Here is a 26,277-nt window from a genome sequence, read left to right as displayed (position 1 = left end):
AAATACAAAGTTCTGATTATGATTCTGACCTTGGTGGAGCTGGTGTTCTTGCTGTTGGGCGACAGTTTGGAGAATCTGGACATCTTGTTCCCGTACAACATGGAGGTGCTGTCGCCGAGCAGCTCGCGGATCAGCAAGGAGATGTGGTACAAACTAAAGTGGTTCGTTCGCTTTGGCGCCATGGGCAGCGTGGAGATCCATCTCCTGTGTGGATCCGCGGGGGATTTCTCGCCCTCAGAAATGCGCCTCAGCAGAATGTGCAGCAGGGAGGAGGCGGGTGCCCCGTTGTAGAGGGACTCGAGGCGGGCCCAGGTGAGGTATTCCCTCAGGATCAGGCCATGCTCCACAAAGAGGGACACAAACTCGGGCCGGTTCTCCAGCAGGGCAGCATCCATGACCTGCTCCAGGTCGCCCGTCTGGCACGGGGAGACGTGGCGTGACACAAAACACAACGGGGAACTTCGCGGCTTCTTCGATTGCGTGGCTTGTTTGACCATACTTTGTATGTACGTACGTATATTGAACTTCTTTCGCACCGTGCATAGAAAAACCATGCTAATCAAAGATCAGCACGCTGGCCTGTGTGGGTTGAAGTGTGGGGTCCCAGCACTGGCCCAGGTTATGTTTTATTATTAGTAGTATTGCACTTGTTTACGCACACAAAGTCTCACTTGAGTCTCAACAGTCTTTTTTTTTTGTCAAGTTTTTCACAGCATTGCTATGCGTAGTCCCACTTGAGTAATTTGCAGGTAATAGCTGATACCAGTGACATTGTGTGATATTTAAGCTATGGGAGGAAACTGGAGAAAACCCATCCAGAATAAGGTGATACCATACAAACTGCACACAGAACAGCACCAGAGTTGGGAATGGAACCCAGGGCCTTTTCGTCGCGAGGCGCGAGTGTCACCACCTCGCCACCACCCTGCCACCAAATTTCCACTCGCCGCTGACATTATCCTAGGCCAGGAGTCAAACTCGGGCCACTAGGGGTCATCGGGGTAGTGTGCGAAAATCCCTCCACCACACAATGTCCTGCACGTAGCCACATTGCAGTGTGAGGGAGTTAGCGATGTTTTTCCGCCAGTATTTGGATCCGCCAACTGATGCAGCATGACCGTCGTGGCCCCGTGGTAGTGTGCTCGGTCGTTGTGAAGTATCCCGGTGCAAGTCGATGTCCCGAGGCAGTCATATTTCGCGTACCTGCCATTTGCGGTCGTCGGTAAAAATCTCGCTGGTTGCAATGTCCACACGGTTCCAGGCCAAAGCCAGTCGCAGTTGGTGGTCACAGCTCTCCTGGGCTTTGTTGGCTTCACCTCTGCTGGCTGAGATGCAAACCACGACCATGGCGCAAGCGTACATACCAGTCAGTAAAGCTCAACAACACATTCGTCAACAACACCGTGGCTTGAAAAATGGGAAAATACATATATATATACAGTTAGACCTCGCTTAGCGTGATCCCGTTGAAAGCCGATTCATTATAGAGCTGTTTGGCCTCGATATAATTTGTCCCAAAAAATTAATCAAATGAAAACATCAATAAAGTGAGTGAAATCATGCAGCAGCACTGGCCGAGGAAACGCACCCGCCCCCATCATTCGCTCAGCCAATGAGACCGACGAACGCTCTCCGCAAACCAGATGCCACCTCCCACAATTCGATTATCACGATTCGTAGTCTTGCTTACATTTTTTGAAATCTATATATTTTTTCCAATGTTAATAGCCAGGTGAGAACTCACGAGACCAGGATAGTCTCAAGGCTCCACCTAAAATAAACCTCTCTACAGACATTTAGACTGAGGGCATCACTAAGACGCTACCTTGTAGGAGTACAGTAGAATGCACTCATGAGTGCAGTGCATAATACTTACTGATTATTTTATTTATAATAATAAAAATTACCACCTGTATCATTATCAGTGTTATTGCCAATACCCCAATGAAGCCCTCATTGCTAACACAAATAAATAACACTGTAATTCATCTCCATGTATACAATGATGTAACAACCGCTTTCAATGCTGATTCGATTTGCGCTCACTTCTCCAGGAATGCATTGCGAGCGCTAAGCGAGATCTGCTTGTACACAATTGGTAACGTTTCGGACAGCGGCCCTTCTTCATAGCACAGCTGATGAGTGGCACGGCATCAGCAGCGTGTCACCTTAACCCCACATATCCGTTGCATCGCCCTTTATGGTGAAAACCTTGGCAGGACCATCCTGACAAAAAAAGTCTGGAGGCTGCTGCTGGGTAAAGAAGCGAGAAGGCGGTGGTTGCGATGAGGTAGTTACGGAGGCTGTTGTTGTTCCTCCGGAGACCGGGAGAGATCGACGATCGATGTTCGGTCACCGCGTTGATGGCATTCATCATGATTTCTCACCGTGTGAAGCCTGCCATCTTCCGTACAACATATAACGACGCAATGCCGGATCCACAAATACGAAGGAGACATCGCAGCGATACACTCCTCTACTCCTGATGCGGTTGTCTGGCTTGAATGTGAACTTGTAGTTGTTGCTCTGCATCAACATCATCCGAATGGAAGAAGACGATATGGGGGGGTGTGGTTGAGGGGTAGGAAAGGACGAGGCTTGTGCATTGTGGGTGGGGCATCGCACTCACCCTTGAGCAGAGCCTTGAGGATTGCCACATCGATGCCCGGTCCACCCTCCTTGTCATCAAAGACAGTGAGCAGATGACTCATGTTCACAATGTCTTGAATCTAAACACACGGTGCGCACACACACACCGAGTCTTCACGCATCTTCCCGGCAAATGCAATAACCTGGAATGTCAACAGAAAGAATGTGCCGCCTATCATTCAAACCTAATTAGCATAATCTAACGGAGACTGCGTTACAAAAGCACCTTCCTTTGCGCCACACAGCGCACAAAACGTCCTGCAGCATGCAGACTCGGCACGTAACGACTACCGGTGCATCGATAGTCAGGCAGCAGTTGGGTGGGTGGGTGGGAAGGAGAGTGGGGCCACCTTCGAGGTCAACTCTGCGATGCGAGCTTCCGAGAAGGACTCTGCCTCCTTGCCCAGGAAGTTGTGCAGCTGCTCACGGATGACGGCGAGGGTGATGCCGGTGGGAGGCAGCGCGGCCACGCTGGCGATGACATCGGCCACCCTCCCCGAGCCCTCCACCACCACGCACGGCGTGTTGTTGTTCATCGCATTGAACATCGTCTGCGCGGAAAAAAAAAGCCTATTGATTTCGGTTACAATTCCGCATCACGATCCTGCCGAGCCGGCTGTCACACAATTAGATATACGCCAGGTTCTTGCTATAACGCGGTTCTTCCATTCGTTATAGCATGGAATGTGCCCAGTTATAACGCGAAATGTGCATCGTTATAACGCGGTTTCTGAGCGATTGATGATGAACTACTTTGTTGAGCTGCGCCTCTGAGCGGCATAGTGATATAGTACGTGGAATGATACAGTAACGCCAAACTTTATCTCGCCAAACTTTATCGGTCCTTCATTTATGGGGAAATTGGTTTGGCTTAACGGGTTTTTCGTAAAAACGCAGCACTTTCAGGAACGCATCTACCCCGTTAAACGAGTGATAACTATAGGCGGATGATAATATGCACGTTAGATCCACACCATTAAGTTACATTCTATTTATTATTAAACTTTGATTTATGTTTACGTATTATTTTTTATTTCTCATGTTATTTTTCCTCTATATAATCTGTCATTGCTGTAGTGATTTGCTTTTATAAACTTCCCCTGTAAATGTAAGCAGTCCCCCTCCTTAAGCTCCTTCCGCTCCGGTCTGAAAGCGTCACCTCTTCTCCTTGCACACCCCTGCGGTCTACATGTTTGTTACTGCTTTTAAGCTCTGTAAAGCACCTTGAGCTAAGATGCTCTATAAATATAAAATAAGATAAATGTGGTGACCCACGTCACTCGTTCTAACGAGACTGCCGTGGTCTCTTTATCTCTCACCCGGTTAAACAAAATAAACTTGACTTGCCTTGCCCATGGTCATTTGCAGAGAATACAAGACTGGTCAATAAAACATCCAAACCGTTCCACTCTTTGGAAGCTACGGTGGCAAGTTTACTACCTCGCTTGATATACAGGAGGTCGTGGGTTCGATGCCGACCCTGATGTCTGTATGTTTGTAGTTTGCGTGTCTCTCTCCCTGTGGTCGCGTGGATTTTTCTCTGGGTCTTCTGGTTTTTCCCTCCATATTTAGAAACATACATTTAAAGTTTTTGGCTGCTATAAATGTCCAGATGATGATAAGCCACTTTGTTTTGGTGGCCAGGTCGCTTCTGAAAAAGCGCTATATAGCTCAGTGGGCCTTACCTGGTAAAATAAAAAAAAATAGTTTCATAATTTCAATAGTGACTCTACACAAAGCAATCACTGGCAGCCAGCCTTTCGAACTCCTTTGGGACCAGCCCATGAATAGCACAACACTGTTGTACAACTCTCCTTGTCTCCTCTGGCACGAATCCTATCACAATGGGCGGTTCCTCATCCAGGGACATCAAGTTATCCAAGGACGGTTCTCTTTTCCGTCGATTCAAGGATGACGGAAAAATTGGGCAAACCTCTAGACAGGAAAGCCACCAACAGCCACCTTAACAATGTGCTCACAATAATAATAATCAAACAAGAAATCTAAAAAAACTATTTCCATAATATCCTATAATAGGATGATTAATTCATTATTTTCTCGGTTAGGCCACGAAAAATGCCAATTATAAAAAAATCCTCACAACCAAATATAGCAGCAATTAGATATATGTATTCTGATATTTCTTGACAAATTCCTTCCAGAATGTCTTAGATGTGGAGAAAAAACAGGATTCCCAAAAAACATATGCAAATAAGGGCCTCGTTCTCAAAATCAATGCGTACAGGTGTGGGACCTACTTGCTTTACTTCAACCACGCAGCCTACAGGCTGGAGCATCGCACAATCACCTCTGTCTAAATCCACCACCACCCACCTCCAGAGTGCTGGATCAGAGGCAGGGAGGAGGAGTGACCTTCCATTGAGAGGAAATTCACCCAGGGTATTAACTATTAACTACTCACTATTTTATTTTACCAGAAGCGACCAGGCCACAAATGACAGCTCAATAAAGTGGCTTATCATCATATAGAAATTTATAGTAGCCAAATACTATAAACGGATAATGGGACCTTTTTGCCAAGTTCAGCATACATACAAAGCACTGGAACAGTGAGTGGGGAGTGTTGAGAGGGAGAGGTCTTTTGAGGATATTGGGGTAGGTGGTGGTGGTGAATGTGCTGATGTGACAGGTGCTTACGTCTAAGGTTCCCACGCCACCCTCCAGCACCAGACACACGATAGGGATCTGAACACTCCCCACACCTGCGGCAAACGGAGGAACAATTAGTGCCGGCTGAGAAACAAATGGATCTAACGGCACACAAGCACGTGCATTGCATGCACAAAAAGCTCTCAGCCTTATCCAGACCACCAGCTCCAAAGAACTGCATGTGTGCTCATTTGTCGTCTCACACCACCAACTCAAAGAGTATGAAAATTGCGCACCTATTCTCTGGTTTTCTCATCGTTTACAGATTTTCATGACTGGTGCCATTAGGCAAGTGCTAACGGGTGCCCACCGTGTAAAGGTTACAGCCCTCTCCATATAGGGGGGCTCCCAGAGACTGATGAGTCCTAATGATGACAAATCTGGTCCATAGTCATGTGTTTGTTTCAGTGCTGTCCATTGGGACGGGCCACATTTTCTCAAGTCATTGATTGAGTCGGTGGTCTAAATGACAACACGGTCACACACGCCGTCTTCTCTTGTACGGCGGCTGATGTAGATGTGGAGCAACGACTACAATTTCAAATTCAGGTGGTCAGGCCAGACAACCGCTTTAGGAGCTACGGAGTGTATCGCTGTAATGTCTTTGGAGTTGGTGGTCTAGATAAGCCAGAGAGTTTTTGTACATGCAATGTTGCTGGCCTTTGTGCGTTGTCAACTCTGGCAGGTGAAGACAATGAGGCAGTAAGTGGGAGCAAGATAGCAGTGTAGCCAGACTGTCGATTCTCATCAGCAGCTCACGTGAGTTATTCATCTGTCACCAAAGACGCAAACTCATTCAGATGCAATCACAAAGCTGAATAACATCAAACGGAAACTCCTGGATACAATTGCACACGAAAATGTGTAAAAAAAATGTACACTCACAACATGATGAAAGAACATACAATCATGAATAACGTGAAAAACACAATCAGGATTTGTGTATTCACAAGACATAGAACACAATAACACAAATGTGAGAAATCGTAAAATGCCCCACGAGCTCATTAATGGATGTTAAAAAAAAAACAATTTAATGGCATCAATTGCTTGCAGCAGTGGGAGCAGCGGTCTGACGTGCTCTCATTGTAAATTCAGGCAGCGCACGCACGGCGTGCAACAACATCGCAAAGCGCTGCATCGATTGCGAGCAGACGACTGTACAATGTGCATAGGGGCTGCCTGGCAGGAAACGGATCCACGTGGAGCGTCGTCGTGAGAGCGAGTGAGCGATGAGAAAGTGACGTTTAGGGTGTGGGTTATGTTTGAGTGTTGATTAATATTTGCAGCTTCTGTGTTTAATATATTTTGTAGTTTTAATAATAACTGAGAGTTTTTTTTGACGCAATTCAATGTAGATTAATAAAGAATATACCTGCATTCGCATCTCAAGAATCTGTACAAATGAGTGGGCATTCTTATCTTATTTATAAAACACCTTAGCTCAAAGCACTTTACATGGTTTAGAAGCGGTTACAAAAAATCGAGTGATTTAGATGGCAGGGTCATGAAATGGCTATAGGGGAGGGACGAGATTGAGTGGAGGGGTGAGGGGAGGGAAGAGGAAGGGAATGAGTGATGGTAAAGAGGACTTTAATAGGATTTCAGAATTTCACTGGGGAGTGAAAGTGAGAGTGAGTGAGGGGGGTGGTAAAGGCTACAGGGCCGAGGAAAGGAGAGCACAGTGTGGGAACGGTGACCTCAAAAGCTCCTCATACAGTGGAGTTGGTCACTCAGAGACGGATGAATATACGGTCACATTTTTACGTCCAAACATCTGAGTGAAATGTTTCCCCTGTGCCTTCAACGGCAGCCTAGGGGTGGAAGGAGAAGGTGGGGGCAGTGACACGGTCCAGCTGTAGCAGCCGCTTGTTGCAGATGTTTACAGTTGGAATCTGGAAGGCCGCCCTGGTTAATACTGTGGTGTGTGCTAACCGTAAACTACGTGGACGATACAAATTCTGTGACGTTACTCGAAAAGAGTGGCCATTGTGCACCAGCATCACTGTTCAAATTTGCCAAATCTGAAAAATTACACCAAAAGTTACTCAACTGGGATTACGCAGCAGCAACATGCCCCCGCCTACTGAAAAACTACTGCATACTAAGTCTGTGAAACATTGGCAAGTCTTCCTCAGTGATAGGCTTGCACTGTAAGAATAACGTGAACAGCCAATGTGCTAAATTATTATTAATACGATTTTGCCACACAGTCTGACACGGACACACATATCCCATAACCGTGCCGCACAATTGCCTCCGACGCCCACTCCTTTGCTGCTGCGGCACTCACCGCCGCTTCCCGTGTGCTGCGTGGAGATGTACTGCTCGAGCCGGGCGCGCAGCACGATCTCCACGCCGTACTGGCCGTGCGTGCCGTTGTCCACCAGGATGAAGTGAGAATGGTTGTTGTCCAGGCAGGAGAGTCGCCCCTGGCCAGCCTCGTCCATGGGATACTCTGCCGGAAACTTGCCCTGCCAACGCACGCACAGCAAAAACGTTCAAAGCAGCATTCACAACGGCAATAATTACCGATCGCATGAACGGTGCTGTGCGAACAGGGTGGAACCACGCGGACGTCCGGAATAAACGCCTCATGAGAGACCCTAACATCATTGCACCTCCATGCTTTGAGGTGCCTCCTTCTCAAAGACACTGCTGGGGCCATCAATTGCATTTATAACCAATAGGCTGATGCACACATCTCCTTCATGGTTGGAAAATTAAAGACACAAGCCACAGTAGTGCGGTTGTGGTCATCCACCCCAAACTTGAATCATATATTAAACCCATAGAGACACATAGAGACTCGTAAAAATACAATAAAGACTAGCCACATTAGTGTAACTGTGCCCAAACAACCCAAACTATAGACCATACAGCCAAATCCACTGTGGTGTGACACTCCTTCAACAGAGGAGATGGAACAGCAAAACTATACAAATTCTCTCATCTGATGCCCTCTCTTCACGGCCAGAAGACTTTGACATTGGCAGTTAGCACCTGAATGTATTGGCATCTTATGCAAGAATATAATCAATTACATTTGGTATTCGAGATATTTAATAGTACAGCAATGCAATTCCTGAAAAAGCAATGCATGTTGTGCAGGATGCTCTCCAGTTCTATTAATGATAATAGTTTTGAAAAATGTCCAACATTTTATTAGTCTTCATACACTTGCCATTTATGTGTACCAACCATATTTAAACGATGTAAGAATATTAGTAACATTAATTGATTGCATTTGGTATTCTCGCTGTCCATACTGGGCAGGGGTATCACTCAGGAAAGTGCTGCGTTCCACAGACACAGTCTGTCGTAGTTGCACAGCAGGAGGCAGCGTTGCAGTATGTAATCCCAATTCGATCATGAGCAGTGTAATTTTCTATGATCTCCCAATACTAACCTGCGCGTCTATGAGGTGCCCCTTGTTGTGAATGATGCCCCAGGTTGCTATGCCAATCGCCACGATCTTGCCTTCCTTGGAGCCACTGGCCAAGGCGAAATCCCTCACCGACTCGCCCACGTACTTCATCACGCCGGCGTAGGAGCCACCCGTGATTATCCACGCTCCTTGAATACCAACAAAATACACACATTTTACACACTCACACAAACACAGATCCCCCGTATAGCCTTAAGAGACTATCAGGGCAAGTGCTGTTAGCGAGCACCTATGAAGGCCGGCACTACACACGACGGGACGGGTGTCTAGTATCATACCCAGCCGCCTTTGTCTCCCTAGTGGCGATGTTTACACACCACACTAGGTACTCATTTGAGCTTGAGTAGACCTAGGGGACGCCCAAGACCGGTTCAGATAATCGTCACTGGTGTTGGCTGTGAACAGGAATCGAACTCGGGTTGCCGGGTTCGTAGCACGGTGCGTTAACCGCGACACTACCGCTCCCCATGTTATACGGTAGAAAATACGCACACATGGCAGCACGTATGGTACAGACAGTTAAATACCTACCAGGCTGTTTCTCATCAAGAACGTTTATTCACATTATTTATTCTGCTCGTTTACCAAGGAAAGCCTCAATGAGTCTCATGACTGTTTTTCAGGAGGGTCCTGCCGAGTATTTTTTCACAGCGGGGGTATCAGTATTGCTATGTGTGTAATCCCAATTGAGGAATGTGAGGGTATGTTTCCAAATTTGGCCAAAATGATGCCAGACCAACCATGGCCTACTCTTTAGAATAACATCACGGCTGCTACATTGAACACAAGGCAACAATTATCGCCCCTCCCTGCTGGCAGACTGGTGCCCACTTGCAGGACAGATGCTGGGTCACCTTGTGTCAAGTAGGGGCAGCTGCCACTGGAGGGGCCCTTTCAAGTGTTTAAGATTAGATGTGATTAGATGTGATGTGTGTTACTTATTTATCCAGGAAAACCACACTGAGTTGTAGGACTCTCTTTCTCAGGAGGGTCCAACATTGTTTTTTTTATTTTAAGAAGTTTTCAGCCAATTAATTATTGCCAGAAAGGGTAAAACTGGAGCACCCGGAGACAACCCTCGCCTTGAGCGAGGGGGCAACACTTGATGACTGTACATATGGAATACAGATGGCGAACGGTCCACTAGCTGTACTGCCTTCTCCCGGCGAACCATCAGTATTTGTGCGGTCATCCACCAACCCCGGGTGGCTCTATGGTGCACGACGCCCAGTCGTGATCACCTGTGCTGCGTGCGGTCTTGTTGAGGCCGTGGCGAAACATGGTTCTCAGCTGGGGCTTCAGGTGGAAGTTCTTGGCCCCGCCCGTGACCGAGATGAGCAGGTTGGGCACGTCCAGGTGCCAGTGCTCCATCATCAGCTTGAAGAGCACGCTGGGCTCCGTGTCGTTGCCTACGCGCACAAACTGAGCCCCAACGGAATCTCGAGTAACACACTCACGGGCATTGACAGCAGCACTTCTAAAACTATAAACTATTACAATTATTTAAAATTTTGCAGATAAGGTCCACTGAGCTGTTTAGATATTTTTCAAAAGCGACCTGGCCACAAATGAGAGCTCAACGAAGTGGCTTATCATGTGGAAATGCATTGCAGCCAAATACTCGAGACAGATGATTCTAAATTTGGAGGGGAAAACCAGAGGAACTGTAAAACAATCAACACGACCACGGGTGAGAGAGACACGCAAACTCGAAATATACAGGCGTCGGGGTCGGGATCGAACTCACGAACTCCTGTATAGCAGGTAAGGTATTTCACATCTTGGGTTAGCTCCGCAATATTAACATGAACTCATCCATGTTTAAACACCAACGAGTTCTTTGAGATCTCCAGATCGCCTTCTTCTCACTACTCTGAGGTCAAATCTCATTTCCTGGGCTGATCGGGCTTTTGTCAGTGCAGCCCCAAGCGTTGGAACACTTTGTCTTTGCTCATAAGACAATCAGAGTCGTTAGCTATATTTCAGTCTGTCTTGAAAACTCAACTCTTTAAACTGGCCTTTATCCCCTAGTTCTGGCCCTTTTCCCTGCAGGTTATGTTTCCTGCTTTCCATACATGGGGCGCATTAAGATTTACAGATGAAATGCGCCTTACAAATATAAATTTGTTTATTAAAGTACAGTATCACTGAGTCTACTTTTTTATGACGTGACCTTTGTGCCAAATATTCTGTTTCAAATAAACCGTAAAGAAATACTGTGCACAGGAAATGTATTATAAAGCGCACCATGGCCTGCAGTCATTATTTTATTGTTGTTATTGTTGATATAATTACAATTGTTTACTATGCAGGAAAGCCTCACTGAGTTATGTTTCAGAATGGTCGAGCCAAGTTTTTTGCAGTAGGGGGCGATGTTGATGCCGCTGCGTGCAATTCCTATTGTGTAATGTGCAAATACTTTTTCAGCATTGGGATGTTTGGCCATTACCTTGTGTTTTATAATCCACGGGAGGAAACAGGAAAAGACGGAGGAAACCCATGCAGAACAGGGGGAGAACATACAAACTCCACAAAGAAAGTTAGGAATCAAACCCATGAACTTCTTCCTACGAGGCAGGAGCATTACCACTGCGCCACCCTGCTGCCCACCGAACCCAGCAGGTGTGGAGTCTTAACTGGTTGAGGAAATCAACCGTTGCTTCCAAAGCGCTGGGTTGGTTACATGTGCACTGCACCATGCTCGACATTAAAAGCTGCCACAATGGAGAGCAGCAAGGATTGTTGACCGAGCCATCTAACCTGACAGAAACTGATCCAGCGTCAACGCGGTACCCAAGGTGACGTGTGACGCAACAGGCAAGTGAAGCAACAAGGGCGTGCCTAGTGCAGCACAGGTGCTGCAATGCTGCCCTCAACCAACACAGCATGTAAACCTGGCTGCACAAAGTCGATGTTAACAAACTAAACTGAAGATATTTTACCAGGTAAGGCCCACTGAGCTATATAACTCTTTTTTAGAACCAACCTGGCCACAAATTATAGCTCAACGAAGTGGTTTATCATGTGGAAATGTACAGCAGTCAAACACTCTAAACGCGTCTTCTTGGTTCTTTCGGTAAAGTCACGTAGAATTGAAATAATAAAATAATAAAAATAAAACATAATAAAATAATTCTCACGACGTTTCGGCCACAACGCAAGCAGCCGTCCTCAGGTGAAGAATAGGTCTGTCAGAAAGACAACGTCTGAATGAACACCACCAGGCTTGGCAGCGTATATTTAAGCTGGGTTGGAGGGGGAAGAGCGCCTTGACAAAGGAATTTCAATAGAAGTCGAAAAAGATGGCAAGCTACCCTTTTTGGATGTCCTAATTAAAAGGAGACCTGATGGTTCAATGAGCCACTCTGTCTACAAGAAAGCCACCCATACAGATGCTTACCTAAAACCAGATTCCCACCACCATCCATCCCAGAAGAATTCCCTCATCAAGACTCTATACCATAGAGCCCAATGCATCTCCGACCAGGAACACATTGCCAGTGAACTCAAACACGTACGCCAAGCTCTTAAGGCTAATGGTTACTCCGACTACACAATCCGCAAAGCCATCACTCCAACCATCAAGAAGGATTATGTTGAGGAGCCTTTCAAGATCATCACCTTACCCTACATTACTGGGGTCACAAAAAAGATCTCCAAAATCCTGATAAAACACAAGATCCAGGTCCGATTCAACACAGTACATAAAATCCGTGATCTGGTCCCGTCTGTAAAAGATGTGGTTCCAGACATACAGTACCCTGGCGTCTACAAACTAAGTTGCCTCTGTGGTAGCAGTTACATTGGAGAAACCAAACGACATGTTTTGGATCGCATCCGTGAACATAAAGCAGACTTGAAACACGGTAGGACAAACACCTCAGCCGTGGCAGATCACTGTTACAATTCAGTGGGCTCACGTGATATTGACTTCTCCAAGACAGAGGTTATCTGCAAGCCATCTGGCTACCATGAGAGATTCGTTCATGAGGCGATCCACATATACAAACACACAGACAATTTCAACCGAGAAGATGGATTCTGGCTTAGCAATCATTGGAAGGACGTAATAAACCATTTCGGATCTTAACTGATTGTGTTCTCGTTTACAGTGACTTTGAGACCGCGTTCCACTCACTGGCATTGTATTCTTTGCAGGGAATGGATTCTTTGCTCCACTGCAAGTTTCCGTCCACTACTCTCCCATTGACTTATTTCGTTGCTTCCTCTTAGTATCTTTTACACGACGGTCAATGATACAGTGTATAATAACAAATAGTATAAAATGTATATGCTTAATACAATGTACAAAGTAATATATAGTATCGTAATTGTATAGTGAATATACAGCAGTGTGATATACATTAGGGTGGGTAGAATAATACATAGTGTAATATTACAATGTATAAGGTTTAGGGTGGTTTATAGCAATACAGTATATAATGTTGGGTTTGTCTATGGCAGTATATAGTACGGTGTAGACTCGTGTGATGTAAGAGAATAAAGTTTAGATGGAAGCATATTATATGTTTTACGACGTAGAATTGTAATGTATTACTTACTGTTAGTAACTCAGCTTATTGTAAAGTATATTTAGCATACTGATGATACTATGTAGTTTATACTTTAGTTGTTTATGTGGTGGTTTTAGTTACTGCAGCTACATACTATTAACACTCCTTCCCTTTATTAATGCTACCCCTATCCCCTCCCTTTGATGCTGCTAATCCTGCATAATGCACGGGCATAAGTAGTACTAATCACATACCTGTATTTCCCATATCCCCTCCCTTTGATGCTGTTAATCCTGCATAATGCACGGGCATAAGTAGTACTAATCACATACCTGCATTTCCCATATCCCCTCCCTTTGATGCTGCTAATCCTGCATAATGCACGGGCATGAGTAGTACTAATCACATACCTGCATTTCCCATAAATATGCTAAATTCCTCTTGATATGCAAATTCCTTTGTCAAGGCGCTCTTCACCCTCCAACCCAGCTTAAATATACGCTGCCAAGCCTGGTGGTGTTCATTCAGACGCTGTCTTTCTGACAGACCTGTTCTTCACCTGAGGACGGCTGCTTGCGTTGTGGCTGAAACGTCGTGAGAATTATTTTATAATGTTTTATTTTTATTTTATTATTTCCATTCTACGTGACTTTACCGAAAGAACCAAGAAGATGAATCCCTGCAGTCACGAAAACTTTAATCGAAACTCTAAACGCGTGTTTATTCTAAACGTGCAGGGAAAAAACCAGAGGACCCAGAGAAAAATCCACGCGACCACAGGGAGAGCATGCAAACTCGTACATAGTGAGTCATGCTAATCGGAGTTACGGGAGGACAAGAAACTAAGCACACAAATCAGTTCTAAATAAATTAGTTTTCAATCTTGCTTGAGTCCCTTGAGGGAATCTCAGCTACTTGCTACAGGGAAACCTTGCTGTGGACAGTACAATGGAAGATCGCGCATCACCCTTATGGGTAATATTAACGATTCGCTATCACCCCCCCCCCCCCCCCCCCCGTGCACTGTTAGTTGCTACCAATCTAGGATTTGTTTCTCACGTTACTGTCTCGTTTGCCTAAATGTAACATTCGCATCTTGTGTGCATATTTGTGTGCATATTTGTATAAGTTAAGTGGTTTGCACATACGATTCAATGCATGCAGAGCAATCCTTGAAAATCAATATCCCCCAATGCATCATTACACCCATAATTACCAGATTGTAACATAATGCACGGATGTGGAACATACAAAACAGTGTTTCTGGATTACCAATTACCGTAGTTGGTTTTCATGGCACGTCTGCGAAATCGTTTGCTCTGCTGAAATAAAAAGTTATTTTCTAGACACTTATTTTTTTAGAATCACCATTTATTTTACGCAGCACTAATTAGGGTGCTATTCATTCCTGCCAGATATAACGTGACGCTGCCCTTCCAAAGCTAGAAACACTGTCGATTGACTTCACATGCCTACAGCTGTGCGGGTGACAGTCACGCAGATGAAATCCTCCACAACACTCGTATATTCACTATTAGCGCGGTATGCTCCGCCACGGCTTGGCTCGGCTCTGCCATGGCCTCTACAACCTCACATGGACGGTGCTTTGTGCTGTGATGTTTAACAATGAAGCTTAGAACATCTCTTATGGTAAGCACGGCAGGGGCGATGATAATGATGGCCGGGATGCGGATGGAAGGGAAAATTGTGTGGGAATAATTAGAAACCAAATTAATCGAATGACACACTACGGTTTAGTTTGGAAACGTAACAACTAAATATTATATGCACTTTATAAATGTACAAGGTTTTTTTGTTCATTATCCCAGCTGAACATTTGTCAGGCAGCCTGACATGGCCACGGTGTGCATCTCCACAACACGAGAGCCATTCCGTGCTGGATCTCCCCCTTACATCCCTCGGCTGGGATGACCAAGTGCTACCCACGTGCTGCGCAGGACTCACTTTGCCAAGCCTCTGGCCAAGGCCGGTGAATTGGATGTCTCCGAACGCATTGGTGGGCTCTTTCACAGTGTGCTTGGCGGGCTCCCATTTCTCTCCCAGCAGAGTGGGCTTGCGCAGTGCGGTGGAGGCATGCTCAGAACGCGGGTGCCTGCACTCACACACCCTGCGAGCGGCACCGGCCAATGCAGAGCCGTCGTCACCTTGTGGCGCAGGCATTCAATCCTGCAGTTTAAGGGGGTCACACAGGAATCCAACCCCATCTAATATAGCCATTGACAGTTAGTCAGCATAACACAATCATAGCTCGGCATTCCGCACAAGAAATAACCACGTGGAGACGGGCACAATGGATTGTAGGCTGGCCTGGTACAAAACGATTGTACTGCAACCCTGAACGCTCGTCTGCACGATAGTGCATCGTGTACAGCTCGTCGAGATGAGTCGATTTCCGCATCGCCGACCATCAACGGACTAAAAATGACTGCATCACGGACATTGTGCGAGAGCCGGGGTGCTACGGTCCCTCGGGGTACCGTCATAAGGTTCAAATGCTCTACTGCACCCCATCCGAGAGGAGCTGGAGATGGTTGTAGGTGCACTGGACTGAGTGTGCTTTTAAAATTGCTGATCACGATACATTATCACATATAGATACACTCCCATAACATAGAGCTCATTCTTAATTCTTGTACAAGCACAATTACAACACCATGCTCAGGCATTGCGGTTCACCCATGCAGGTCGAGAATACATCTATACCTGAATGGGTGGTTTACAACAGCAATACAAGCAGAGACTTCTGTGTGCAGCCCAACGCCACTGATAACACTTCATTTACCCAGGCAATCCTTAACGAGTCTCAAGATTACATTCCAGGAAGGCCCTACCAAGTTTTTTTTGCAGGAGGAGCTGATGTTGCTGCTGTGTAATCCCAATGAATTAATTTGCAATGTAAGGTTATAGAATGCGGATGTTTGGCCAATACCAGTTACATTTTATGGGTTTGGTTTTTTTCCAACCCTCTACCTTACCTATAGCCTGTGATTTTACAGGTCACTTTCTGGCATAACAATCGTGTGATAAGCATTTTGTAGCTATGTAAATGGATAGAGTACTCGACATTCCAGACTCCATCCACATTTTACGAACACAAATGTACACATTCAGAAAAGTGTGCCCTCACCCAGCTGTTGAAGACTCCATGTACCAGCAGCACACCTTCATTTTGATATTCTGGCTTATCCAGGCTCTAACTGCTTCCTGTGACAAGACACATGTTCGCAACAGCATTGAGGAATGTCCGTGAAGTCTGGAGATGCGGCACTGCACTCCTGAGCATGAATATTTCACACAAAAAATTGCATTTATAGTGGCACTTGCTTGCAATGTCTAAGCATCTCACAGTACCATTCAAATGCCCTGTGTCAGTCTGACTCAGGAGACCACCCAGTGGCAACCATCCCTATACAGCACAAGTTGGATGCAGCACCAGCCTGCAAATGGCTATCGTCTGCCAGCAGGGAGGTGATGTTGCAACATGATCTTTCAAATTCAGTAATGTGCCGGTCGTTTTAAAACTTGGCAAGCATGGGCCGACTTTTCCTGAAACTTAACCCATGCAGCTGACAGCAGTAGTGTGACTGTTGGTCACGTTATCTGCTGAGATGTGTCTCATGTCATCCCTTTGTTGTAGAGTACGAATAATATTGAAATCTGCATGTTTACAATGAGCCAATGAAATAATACGGTTCTTATATTAAAAACATATCTAAAACTTGTGTTTGAAGTTGTTTTAGTTTTATTTAAGTAATTTGACTCAATATTTTTATGCAATACTTTTTTCATGGACGAATGAAGGTGTAAAGCAATCAACCAAGAATTTACCACTAACATCTAAAAATGTACCTGATAAAAGCAGTTACGATTATATATCCTTTCAGATCTTCTCTTGAAAGTATTTCATATAAAAAAACATTCCGAATTAAGTATTCAACACAATTGTCAGTTGTAGGCTAAGGAGAAGTGGACTCGAACAGGAGAATGGAGGCAGCCATGTGGGTGGTGCGTTGCGGAGAGCTGAGCAAGATGGGAAGAGAGACGTCGGCAGATGTCAGTCCATAGGGGGTCTTGAAACACTTGTAATTGCTATTTTTGATGCGTGTGTAGTGGTGTTATTTCACGCGGACAACTTATTTTTCTCCTCTGTCACTTTATTCGAACAGAACTCCTCGCGTTCAACACCACCCATCTCCGTCGCAACTCTTCCGCTTGCTCTGCTCGCCTGCTCTCTCTCTCTCTCTCTCCTAGCCTCTCCACTGCTAGCCTGTTCTCTCTCTCTCTCTCCTAGCCTCTCCGCTGCTATCCTGCTCTCTTGCTCTGCTCGCCTCTCCGCTGCTAGCCTGTCAGTCACGCTCCACTCGCTCCACTCTCTCTCATTCTGCTCGCCTCTCCGCTGCTAGCCTATCACTACACACTTTTGTAGCTTCTCACCGTACACTCTGCTAGCCTCTCCACTGCTAGCTTATTACTATTCACTCTGCTAGCTTCTCCACTACTAGCTTCTCACTATACACTCTGCTAGCATCTTCACTGCTAGCCTCTAACTATATATTCTGCTAGCTTATCCACTGCTACCCTCTCTGCTGCTAGCCTCTCGCTATACACTCTGCTAGCTTCGCTACTGCTAGCCTTCGCGCACTCACACTTAGGATTCCGCTAGCTTCTCTACTGCTAGCCTGTCTACCCTCGCTTCTCCAACCTCGCCCTTGCCTCCAGTGGGGGATCAGCCATCACCGCTGGAGAGGACGAGGTGTGGAGAGTGGGGCCCCGGACTTCTCTTGTGTTCACTCTTGTCTTCACTCCAACCAACTAAACTCCTCTGCCTCACACGTTCCCTATTTATAGTGCTCCTCATTAAATGCCATAATTAAGCAGGCGTCCTCCCGTCGCCTCTCGCCCGTGCTATCGCCTCAATCTCTCGCCAACCTGGCGCCTGTTCCGCGCCTGCATTTGCAGCCAGCCAATCACCGCTATGCACCTTAATTGGTCGTCTCTCGTTGTTTTCTCTCACAGCACCTATTCGCCCTGATGTGACCTCACTGTCCGCAGCTCACACATGCGTGCACACTGTTTGCAAGACCCCGTGCGCGTTACTCCACTACAGATGTGTAATAAGCGAGCGCCATCTCCTGCATAATTGAGGGGTTACACTTTAAATACTGTCATACAGTCCACGCCTTATCAGTAGTAGGGTTCTATCTTGGAGGGAAGGTTATGGGCGGAGCTAGCATGGAAGCCTCTGGAACGTTCTCGAAGGTTCCTAGAGGGGCGTGGCCAGAGGCGGGGCTTAGCCTCGCAAGAGCGAATATAAGCGGGGTAGTGGTTGAAGATCGAAGAGGAGCTGCTGCCCCACCATCTCCACCAGCCACGTGGCGGCTCGACCTCCAGCCGCTCGGCCGCTCCCCAGCGCGCTGCCAGTCAGTGGTGCGGTTGAGAGCGGGGTGAGCGCCACGTGGCGCGGGGCAAGCGCAGTCACGCCGGAGAGCAACAACGGCATCCGCGGGAACGAGAGGAGTCGTGACTGTGCAAGAACCTTTAATAAATATTAAATAAAGTTCTGCCGTATCGGAGCCACTTATTACACATGGATGGACTAAATTAGCACCTATCGTAGTATAAATGTTGACAATGTGTCCATACACACATAAGGGGGTGCTGGCATGAGGCCCTGCACCACCAAATGTCGCTTTTGCCCACCTCAAGGTCACGAGAGGAGTTTTTACTTGAAGTGGTGCCTCGGGGGGCCATACTGTGTGTGTACCTTCTCCTCGGGCAGGGTGGCGTTGGTGATTCGGCTCCTCTTCCCTGTGAAGCTGGTTGTCTTTTTGAGGCCCCCATCAGCGTGCTCCGTGTGGCTTGCTCCTCCAATGCCCGGCAGCGGAGTGGATGCCCTGCTCACCTCCAGTGAAGGCGCCACCCGGCTGGAGTCCTTTAGCTTTGACATCACAGACTCCTAAAAGTCTGTTTGTGCTGTGCATCTGAAACCATTCAAAACGTAAGCAAATCAGATGGCTCTCACCTGTTGATGTCGTTGTGCTAATACTATGCCATAACATCTCAGTGCTATCTGGCAAATCTGCTCAAGATACAATACCTTTAAATCTATTCCAAAACTGCACACAGTACTTCATAGCATCGTTCAAATAGTTTGCTTATTGTCCTAATTCTAAGTACAAACATAAACACGGTAAATACAATATTTATGTGCGTCTTTGAATTATACAGTAACGCAGGTTTTTTTACATTAACTTGTTTTACTTACGTGTAATGTACCTTAAGTTTTCAAATGCTCCACCACCATGAACCAGTACCACACGCAAGAATACCAAAAAAAAATTCAAGAATTATTATAAATTGTGCAAGTAACTGTCTCACACCTACTGTACGGCTACAAGTTCTTAGAGGATGATGCAAACTAAATACACAAGATCGGTCTTAATAAAAGTAACTGAAAAGTAATTTTCATCCTTACGAAGTTTCAGTATTAGACAGCCTAGGACACAGCCAATGTGTGTATCTCGGTAAATAAGATAAGATAATGTGCATGGTGGACTTTGCATCGTGTATTACTTTAAATTGTAGTGGCCCATTAAGTGTCTAACGAAGTGAACAAAAAACATTCTATATAAACACCTTTCTTTCAAAGTCATTCTGAGGTTTATAGCAATCATGCGAAAGATATAAAGCAGCTCCAAGAAAATTGCTTTCGAGTATCACCCACCAGGAGATACGAATTGCATCGAATTGGGATTCAAGTTATCTTTGCTATTTTCAATGTGAAGCGTGGGGTTTGCGATACCAATGTTGATCCAGATGCCCTCACTGATGGAGAGATTGTATTTATAAAAGCATCGCACAGCATAAGTAACTCAGCAGGCAGTCCTCGGGTTAAGAACCTAATTCGTTCCTGAGACCCATTGGTAAGTCGAACGGTTCGTAAGTCAGAACATAATAATTCACTGTCTTTAAATGCTCATACGGTCAGTGTTATGAAATCTGTAACAAAAAGGGGAGCATTGTTAAACACATAAGAATAAATATGGTACATTTGCATGTAATACTGTATAAAATGTATATTACAAATGGCACAGGCATTAATGCAATGAATATCACGTCGCGGTCTGCTTTTCGCTTGCAAGTTTCAGATTTACTGCAATACACCCGTCCTTGGATAGGCAAAAGGCGAGTTTTAAGATAAGATGTGCGAGCACACAGACACGTACGGGAGCACGTGCGAACACACACACGGGAGCACGTGCGAACACACACACACGGGAGCACGTGCGCACACACAGACACACACACGGGAGCATGTGCACACACACGGGAGCACGTGCGAGCACACAGACACACGGGAGCACGTGCGAGCACACACATACACAGACGGGAGCATGTGCGAGCACACAGACACACACACGGGAGCACGTGCGAGCACACAGACACACGGGAGCACGTGCGAGCACACAGACACACACACGGGAGCACGTGCGAGCACACACACACACACGGGAGCACGTGCGAGCACACACAGACACACACAGACGGGAGCACGTGCGAGCACACAGACACACACGGGAGCACGTGCGAGCACACACACACACACGGGAGCACGTGCGAGCACACACAGACACACACAGACGGGAGCACGTGCGAGCACACAGACACACACGGGAGCACGTGCGAGCACACACACACACACGGGAGCACGTGCGAGCACACACAGACACACACAGACGGGAGCACGTGCGAGCACACACACACACGGGAGCACGTGCGAGCACACACACACACGGGAGCACGTGCGAGCACACACACACACACGGGAGCACGTGCGAACACACAGACACACAGACGGGAGCACGTGCGAACACACAGACACACACACGGGAGCACGTGCGAGCACACACACACACACGGGAGCACGTGCGAACACACAGATACACACACACGGGAGCACGTGCGCACACACAGAGATACACACACACCCTAACGACAATGACCCCCCGACCCCGTGTAGCCTTAACAGACTGTTGGTGCAAGGGCTGTTAGCAAGTTTCAGATTTACTGCAATACACCCGTCCTTGGATAGGCAAAAGGCGAGTTTTAAGATAAGATGTGCGAGCACACAGACACGTACGGGAGCACGTGCGAACACACACACACGGGAGCACGTGCGAACACACACACACGGGAGCACGTGCGCACACACAGACACACACACGGGAGCATGTGCACACACACAGGAGCACGTGCGAGCACACAGACACACGGGAGCACGTGCGAGCACACACATACACAGACGGGAGCATGTGCGAGCACACAGACACACACACGGGAGCACGTGCGAGCACACAGACACACAGGAGCACGTGCGAGCACACAGACACACACACGGGAGCACGTGCGAGCACACACACACACACGGGAGCACGTGCGAGCACACAGATACACACACACACGGGAGCACGTGCGAACACACAGACACACACACACGGGAGCACGTGCGCACACACAGATACACACACACGGGAGCACGTGCGCACACACAGAGATACACACACACCCTAACGACAATGACCCCCCGACCCCGTGTAGCCTTAACAGACTGTTGGTGCAAGGGCTGTTAGCGAGCAGCGCTGGTGAAGGCCGGCACTGTGGCACACGAGAGAGGGTGAGCGTGCCAGTGCCACGCCCGGCCGCCTTTGTCTCCCCCAGTGGCGATGTTTACACACCGCACCAGGTACTCATTTGAGGCTGAGTCAATTCAGATAATCGTCACAGGTGTCGATCGTGAGCGGGAATTGAACTTTGGCTTCCAGGTTGGTAGCACAGCACGCTAACCATTGCACTACCACTCCCCGACACACACACGTGCGCGCACGCAAAGACAAAGACCCCCCCCCCCCCCGTGTAGCCTTTACACACTGGATGAGGAAGTGTTGTTAACGAGTAGCACTTAAGGCCGGCACGGCACACGAGGGGGTGGCCAACACCACGCCCGGCCGCCTTTGTCTCCCCCAGTGGAGATGTTTACACACCACACCAGGTACTTGGTGTTGGTCGTGAGCAAGCATCGAAGTCAGGTAGCCGCTTTCGTAGCGCCCACTCAAACTTTCACACACACACATGCGCAAACATTCACTCACACGGAGAGGCCGGCTCATTGCGTCTCTCGTGGAGGACCGCTCCTCTGAACAAATTAAGTTTCACGGTTCAGTTTGCAATTGCGAGTTCGCGTTTTAAGTCAATGTTAATTTGTTTTAATATTTCATGGAAGCTGGCTCGTAAGTACGGATGTTCGTAAGACGGGTGTTCATAAGTCGACGACTACCTGTGTATATTCCTAATCATTCAAAAACATGTGTACGCTTTGGGAAATGCGATAAAGGTAAGTGGCAAGAAGGTATGAGCAGTGCACAATGGTAACTAAGGCAAATGTGCAATGGTTCAAATTACAGTATTGTATAACATTACAAAAATACTTCATTAATAACGTACACTAAAAGTGGCCACCGATCACACGGCTCACATCGGTGGCGAGTGATGTCCGAACCGGTTGTCGCCCCCCCACCTTCACCACCCCACGCTCACCACCGCAGGGAAGACTGGTCAATTAAACCCCATGACCAACATGGCATGAGGGCACTGCAGTAGTAGTAGCTGCACTTACCACCAGATATCCTTTTAAGAGCGCTTTCTAACCGTCCATTTGCCGCAGTCATTATACAGCATTGACATTAATACGGCAGCCGCACACTTCAAATATTAGCACTTCACACATTCATTAAATCCTTATGCAGTAAGAGGATGTGTCCTTACCTGCTCTGAATGTACAATGTAATATATAGGTTAGAAGGTGTCCAGCCCGCACGTGTGGTTATAACGGACGCGTATTCAGAACTGTCAGGAACAGACGCAGGTGTTCGGCAGGTACGAGGCGTGGTCGCATTTCATCATCACCTTTCACCTCTTATTACCCACTCAGAGCCCAGCACCTTGGCCAAACATGGTGTATGTTTGCAAGCGCCGCAAGGGACAATAGCGCCCAACACTAAAGCACTGTCGTCTAATGCTGTGTTACATAAGAATGAAGGTGCATTCTACTGCAAAACTATCAGGCCTTGGTGAACAATAACAACAAAATAAATTCACAAAAATGTGTAAAGAACCATTTATTATATACTGTCGTTTTTTGTAAACGGAGATCTTATATATCTGCTGCTCGAAAGGCTTGAATGGCTCAAAGCAAAACCATTTACTACAGACTATACAGAAATATGACGGTTGCCTGGCAATATCACTGGACACCACAGAAAGGAAACAAACCCCATTGTGAGGCCACCCACGCAGCCAGGCAGGCAGGGTGGCTGCCGTGTAAATATGGCCTGGCAGGCGCAATGTGCAACACGCCCCACACACACTCGGGCTGCCCGCCATTCATCTGCATTGGCATCATCGCGCACCAGTTTAGCACCGAATGGACTGGCCGGAAATTCCATTTAAAAAATCAGACAAAGTTTCAACAGTCGTGACTAAATGTTTTATTATGCTTTTAGTGTGAATGTTGTTTCACGCCAACTTAAGGACGAGCATTTTAAAGGAAAGGGCACTTGCTTAAATGCCTCAGCATCTACCAGAACCTTGTTATCACATATGAACCATTCCAGAATCAGAATCTTTATTTATCCTGAAAAAATTCGATGAGCTATGAAGCTCTTTTTGTTTACAGATGTACAGTATTTTCACAGATGTCTAGCCTAGGGGACCCTCAGTGGAAAGCATCACTCATGACTCTTTTACATGTGGGTTCTGTCAAGTTTTCACAGTGGGAGGGGGGGTCGATTATTTTGGAATAGATTCCTTTGAGTAATAAGTGGGTATTTTTTTTCAAAATTGGAAAATTTTGAACCGTGACTCCACCACGCAATGGCCTACTCTTGCGAATGCCGTTACGGGATCCTTAACCTCTAATGTGAAGTATACGGGCGCAGATTGTTTGTGCTTAATACACCCGCAGAATTAATCAGTGGCCAACGGATTCAAACGGTGAAACCTTTGCACACAAGCTAGCGAGCGCACTACCTCGTGACTGCCTAACATAGTACTGTTTGCTGAACTACTGCAAGGACATTTCTTTCTATTGGACTTCAAGGTCAACATTTGAATCAAATGTGTAAAAACACGGGTTGGTGCTGTTTTCAGTGCATAAAATATCCTTTGTGTTCTTGATCAGTTAGTTACCAAGCAGCTGAAAATCAAGATTGTTCTTCACCTGGGCCCATGATTGGCGCCATAGGCCCATGATTGGAGCGTGAGACCATTATTGGTGCCGTGGGTCCATGCTTGGTACCGTAGACCCATTATTGGCACCGTAGGCCAAGGCCGTAGCCATGGAGTCAACATTGGGGGGGGACCAAATCTTCCAGGGGGTCTGGGGTCCCCCCCCCAGAAAAAAAATCTAAATTTGAAAACGAATATCCTGCCTAAAATATTTTACAAATTCACTAACACAGAGGATGGACTTTTTATTTATTTTTTACAATAATGTCGAATAGTGTATTGTATTCCATTCCTCTGTTTTTTACATTTTCTTGTTTCATTGTATGTGTAATAGGCTCGAATTAGGCGCACTCACAACTTCTTGGGAGGCAATACTATTTATTATTAACACAAATGCAACACTCTTGGATACTACTAGCGTGACCAAGCCAGAAGGGCTGCTGGCTGGTCAGGGTGACTTGAGGCTTGACTCTTCTTCACGAGGCGTCTTCTTGAGGCATCTTCTTTCTTGACACGAGCAGCCCCTCCACTTCCCCTACCCCACACCTCTCTCTCTGCCTCTCCTCTCTGGCTCCTCCCCGCCCCTCTCTTACCTATATAGCCTCGTGTTACAGTAGCCCTTTTGCCCACTTCAGCAATTGTTTCTTGCTGTGGTTGTCCCACCTGATGACGGACGTTGCGCCCGAAACGTCGTGATTTAATTTATTTTGATTTATTTTATACCTACGTGACTTTACCGAAAGAACCAAAGAGAATGCCTCACACTCCATACAACCAAATTCAAGCACGTAATATTTGTAAAGAATGGTGACGTTATATTGACGTGCAAATCACGTTTGGGATTTATGCCATGCTATGCTGTTGGCAGTGCTTTGTGTTAATTTTCCCAGGCCCTGCCAGGGACTGCCCAGACAGCTACTGCTGGAGACCCTGTTTCTTTTCACCAGAGAAGTAATTTTGCACGGCTTTTGTGGAGTGTCTTGACACGCAAGTGCGTGTGGACGCTATATGAACCCAAATGGGTGCCGTACTGGTGTCACTAATGGTGCCTGAGAACCCAGAGGTGCTGAATGAGAGCCTCTCCACGTCTTTCGTTCGTGGGGGCTATTAACCATACTTCACTACACTAGTCAGTGTGGGTCGGTGAAGGGAGAGAGCAAAAACGTTTCAGAAGCAGAATATTTATACTGGAGGATTCCGATGAATGATAAAGCAAATGTTCACAATGTCCAGTAGGGACAAGTCAGAACGTTACAACAAATACAATAAAATAATTCTCACGACGTTTCGGCCACAACGCAAGCAGCCTTCCTCAGGTGAAAACCAGGTCTGTCATGGCGACAGCGTCTGAATGAAACAGCACACGTGCTTAGAGTATATATATATATAAGCTGCGTTGGAAGGGGGGAAAAGGGCGCCTTGACAAAAGAATATGCATTTCAAAAGGTATTTAGCATATTTATGGGAAATGCAGGTATGTGATTAGTACTACTCATGCCCGTGCATTATGCAGGATTAGCAGCATCAAATGGAAGGGTTATGGGAAATGCAGGTATGTGAATAGTACTACTTATGCCCGTGCATTATGCAGGATTAGCAGCATCAAAGGGAGGGGATAGGGGTAGCATTAATACTGGTAGGAACGAAGTGGACCAGCCTACAATAGATTATATCGTCTGTCCGTTTGTCCGT

General features: G+C 46.7%; 1 protein-coding gene across 1 annotated transcript in view; it reads right to left on the bottom strand.

Annotated features, from left to right (window-relative positions):
* The window catches only part of TRPM2 (transient receptor potential cation channel subfamily M member 2), a 54,231-nt gene extending 30,827 nt beyond the window's left edge, over positions 1 to 23,404 (bottom strand). Inside the window, exons 1-12 of the mRNA XM_061556831.1 lie at positions 23,125 to 23,404; positions 19,067 to 19,283; positions 16,430 to 16,506; positions 15,247 to 15,409; positions 10,009 to 10,189; positions 8,729 to 8,895; positions 7,613 to 7,793; positions 5,308 to 5,372; positions 3,000 to 3,200; positions 2,630 to 2,729; positions 1,204 to 1,325; positions 30 to 416 (exon numbers count right to left, since the gene is read on the bottom strand). Of these exons, the coding sequence (XP_061412815.1) occupies positions 30 to 416; positions 1,204 to 1,325; positions 2,630 to 2,729; positions 3,000 to 3,200; positions 5,308 to 5,372; positions 7,613 to 7,793; positions 8,729 to 8,895; positions 10,009 to 10,189; positions 15,247 to 15,409; positions 16,430 to 16,506; positions 19,067 to 19,249 (1,827 nt within the window). The 5' untranslated portion in view covers positions 19,250 to 19,283; positions 23,125 to 23,404. The remainder of the gene's footprint in view (positions 1 to 29; positions 417 to 1,203; positions 1,326 to 2,629; positions 2,730 to 2,999; positions 3,201 to 5,307; positions 5,373 to 7,612; positions 7,794 to 8,728; positions 8,896 to 10,008; positions 10,190 to 15,246; positions 15,410 to 16,429; positions 16,507 to 19,066; positions 19,284 to 23,124) is intronic.
* Between the last annotated feature and the right edge of the window lie 2,873 nt (positions 23,405 to 26,277).

Source organism: Lethenteron reissneri, chromosome 23 (assembly GCF_015708825.2).
Source record: "Lethenteron reissneri isolate LAM-NWPU_2019-01 chromosome 23, ASM1570882v1, whole genome shotgun sequence".
NCBI classification, from domain to species: Eukaryota; Metazoa; Chordata; class Hyperoartia; order Petromyzontiformes; family Petromyzontidae; genus Lethenteron; species Lethenteron reissneri.
This window is presented reverse-complemented; position numbering and strand designations above follow the sequence as displayed.